The following is a 3,798-nucleotide window of genomic DNA, read 5'->3' on the forward strand; positions in this document are numbered from 1 at the left end:
TTAGAATATCACAGAAAGCAAAAGCAAGAAACAAGTTTCTCTCAAAGATATTCTAGTATAGAAGTCCATATGGATATACCGCTGCTACTTTTTTTGAGTATTACTATTCTCGGCCTCAATCATAATGCTGAGGGAAGTCCCTTCTCATTCAGAGAAGCTACCGTGCATGATATTCGGATTGCCTTGGATCATAACAGACTCACTTCTCAGGAATTAGTTAAATTCTACCTCAACGAGATTAGGAGACTAAATCCAGTTCTTAATGGAGTCATAGAAGTTAATCCAGATGCTCTATATTTAGCCCACAAGGCAGACCAGGATCGAAAGGCTAAGAAGCCAGGATCCGAGACAGGACTGGCTGGTATTCCGATTCTGCTCAAAGACAACATTGCAACCAAGGATAAGCTTAACACAACAGCTGGATCTTATGCACTTCTAGGATCAATTGTACCTCGGGATGCTGGGGTGGTTAAGAAGCTAAGGACGGTTGGTGCAATTATATTAGGAAAGGCCAGCATGACAGAATGGGCTGCATACAGGTCAAACAATGTGCCTAATGGTTGGAATGCTAGACGTGGGCAAAGTGTGGTGAGTTGCTCATATGCTTCAATTGAATTTCCAAACTTCCATACAACTATTTGAGTCAGAAGTTTTGTTTTTATTTTTTTTATTGTTTTCAACAATTTGTTGTTTAGGAAACAAAAGCTGAGTCCTTATGCAGCCTTACCAGGTCAATTAATTAGAAATGCAAGTCCTGATATACAATGACATATTGTGGTTTTGGTTCCATGTAGGATCCGTACCTTAAATCTGCTGATCCATGTGGATCAAGCACCGGTTCAGCAACATCAGTTGCAGCAAATATGGCTATGGTTACATTGGGTACAGAAACATATGGATCAATTTTATGCCCTTCTAGTTCTAATTCGGTTGTGGGAATCAAACCAACTGTAGGGCTCACAAGTCGAGCTGGTGTTGTCCCTATTTCACATCGACAGGATACAGTTGGGTAATGAAAGATGCTTAATTTGCTTTTATTACATCAATATTTTATTGCCATATAATATGGATTTGAAATTAGTGCTTAAAAATGACAAAGAAAGTACTTATAAATAGATACAAACTCATAACAATACCTTTATCGGGCAGAACAGGCCGATATGCAGGAGTGTGTCTGATGCAGTGCATGTTCTCGATGCCATCGTTGGATTTGATCCTGATGATGCAGTAGCAACAAAAAAAGTTTCGAAGTATATTCCTCATGGAGGTTATTTGAAATTTCTTAAGTCTAATGGACTTAAAGGAAAGAGATTGGGGGTTCCAAGGTACTCCTTTGTAGGATTCGGCAACTCCTCTGAAACACTGAAAGCTTTTGAACCTCACTTCCACATTCTAAGGTAAGTTCATTAGCCCAACCTTCGAAGGTCTACTGTACCTAATTGAAAGCTCACATTGGATGTCCGGGGAAAGATGATTGTGATTGACCTGGCATGTGAACTTATATATAAACTTGTAAAGTAGCTGAATGACTAGCTACAACAAATTGTTCAGTTTTTGCTTTGAACTGTATCTTGATTAACTTTGCATTTGGACCCAAGTTAAAAACCTTCCACCATGTCTTTTGGTTCATTAACAGAACAAATAGAAAATCTTGTTTTGGTTAGACTTGGGTCAGGCTATTTCAATATTTTTCAAAGTTCTGATGCAGTTTTCTAAAATTTTGTCTAAAACAAGGAAACGAGGTGCAGTGTTGGTAGACATTGTGGATACAGCCATATTCGACACCGTCGTAGCTTCAATGTACAATGACCAATTCAAAGCCATGAATGTGGAATTCAAGCTGGCATTAAATGCTTATCTAAAGCAGTTGATTACCTCTCCTGTTCGATCCCTAGCCGATGCAATAGTCTTTAATAAGAAACACTCAAAGTTGGTAAGTAAACAATAGGCCCAATTCAGTCCGTAGCCTTATGTTAGAGACACAGTACTATTAGACTACTTGACTGCATGTGGCTTCAGGAAAGGCTAGAAGAATACGGGCAAGATACATTTGAGGCAGCAGAGAAAACCCATGGCATTGGCGGAATGGAAAGGGAACTACTTCTTAATTTAACTAGAGCATCCAAAAATGGATTCGAGCAGTTGATGAAGGAAAATAAATTGGATGCCTTGGTGACACCTGCTGCTAATATATTATATGCTATATCCGCCGGAGGATACCCTGGAATAAATGTTCCAGCAGGTTATAACTCTAATGGCACCCCATATGGCATTTCTTTTGGAGGGCTAAAAGGATCAGAGCCAAAACTGATAGAGATAGCATACGACTTTGAGCAAGCCACAAAGATCAGGAAGCCACCTCCTCTTTGACGAGTACATATTTAGGACGTATATACAGCTGAGATTCTTCATTTGATATTAAAATCCTTGATTGCAGTACAACTATGGTATCTTTATTGAGAAATTCTGAATAAAATATGCTATCTCTCCAACATCTTTATTTTGTTGGGTCTGGTACATTAGTAGACTGCAACTGGACTTTTCTTTTGTTCTTTGTAGGAATACTTATGCGGTCTCTCGGCAGTCTCATGATATCGTTCAAGTGGCAAAATGTTTTGAAGAATTAAAGTTCAGGGAAGTGCATAAATGCAAGGGCAGTCAATAATTGTAAATGTGTGCATTAAGACATGATTAGTTGAGTATTATTTAGTGTACTAATCCCTGTTAGAAGAACCCTTTCTCAAACTACTCTTACCATTAACTTCGCTTGGGTGGTCATTCAACTCAGTTTTAAAGACCGTCTTTTCTGTGTACAGCCTTTAATGTGCTGAAACTTTCAACCATCGAAAAATCAAGCCGAAACCAATGAACCGTCTAAAAATGGAATGCCCTTCTAAAAATTGATGTTATTGTATAAAACTTTACTTTAGTGACATTTATAAGTTCTATTTGCTGCTCCAACACTACCATCTCTAATGCCATTCTGCATTAGTTTTTCTGGCTTAACAATATTATATTTTGTGTACCAAAAATATCTAAAGTAAATAATAATTTTGGTTAAACATGATGATATCAATATTCGATGTGTTAGAGTTTAAAATATAAATTATCTAAAAATTCAAAAAAAAATGCTAGATTGATGGTTTCAATTTAAATAATATTTCTAAAAACAATTGGCAAAAAAAAGGACATATTGTATTATGATGATGACAAATGGCAATCTTCATAAAGAATTTTAGAACCATCAAATTTATTGGATTTTTTGATAATATAATCATGTGCAAAGCACATAGATATTACTTTAAGAGGACCATAATATGCCAAAAAGAGTTTGCATTTATGAAAGTCCATTTGAAGCCAAGAATTTGACTAAAAAGCATATAAAGGACTCATAACAATCAATTTTAATTTTTATAAGGAAAAATAAACGAAGGGGTCGAAAAAACAGACAAGGGCATGCATAAAGGAGAAACATTGCTTATATTGGTGGGTTAAAATGGATGGAGTAAATTCAAATTAAACTAACTTAGGCTTTATTTTGCTTTCAAACTAGTCTTCATAAACTAATTCTGACAAAGAAATTGTAAATAGCTCCACAAACTAATTTCATTGATGAGAGAGCTCTGTTTTATGTTTTCCTGCATATATAGAATTGGAAGTATGAGATGCTAAGTTGGTACCCTTTTGTTATCTATGTCTACCAACTCAACTGAGGTGACATTACTTGAATCTTTAAAAACCCTATTGCTATTTACTAGTAGATATTAGCCTAAAGTCCCTGGCTTTGTGGAGTACATT

At 36.3% G+C, this 3,798-nt stretch overlaps 1 protein-coding gene across 1 annotated transcript; it reads left to right on the forward strand.

Moving 5' to 3' along the window:
- LOC113763916 (probable amidase At4g34880) lies at window positions 1–2,494 on the forward strand. The gene is made up of 5 exons (XM_027307913.1): window positions 1–588; window positions 795–1,009; window positions 1,155–1,397; window positions 1,735–1,933; window positions 2,020–2,494. The coding sequence occupies exons 1-5, from the start codon at window positions 70–72 to the stop codon at window positions 2,368–2,370; spliced, it is 1,527 nt and encodes a 508-aa protein (XP_027163714.1). The 5' UTR covers window positions 1–69; the 3' UTR covers window positions 2,371–2,494.
- The last annotated feature ends 1,304 nt before the right edge of the window (window positions 2,495–3,798 follow it).

The sequence above is a fragment of the Coffea eugenioides genome, chromosome 2 (genome assembly GCF_003713205.1).
Source record: "Coffea eugenioides isolate CCC68of chromosome 2, Ceug_1.0, whole genome shotgun sequence".
NCBI lineage: Eukaryota > Viridiplantae > Streptophyta > Magnoliopsida > Gentianales > Rubiaceae > Coffea > Coffea eugenioides.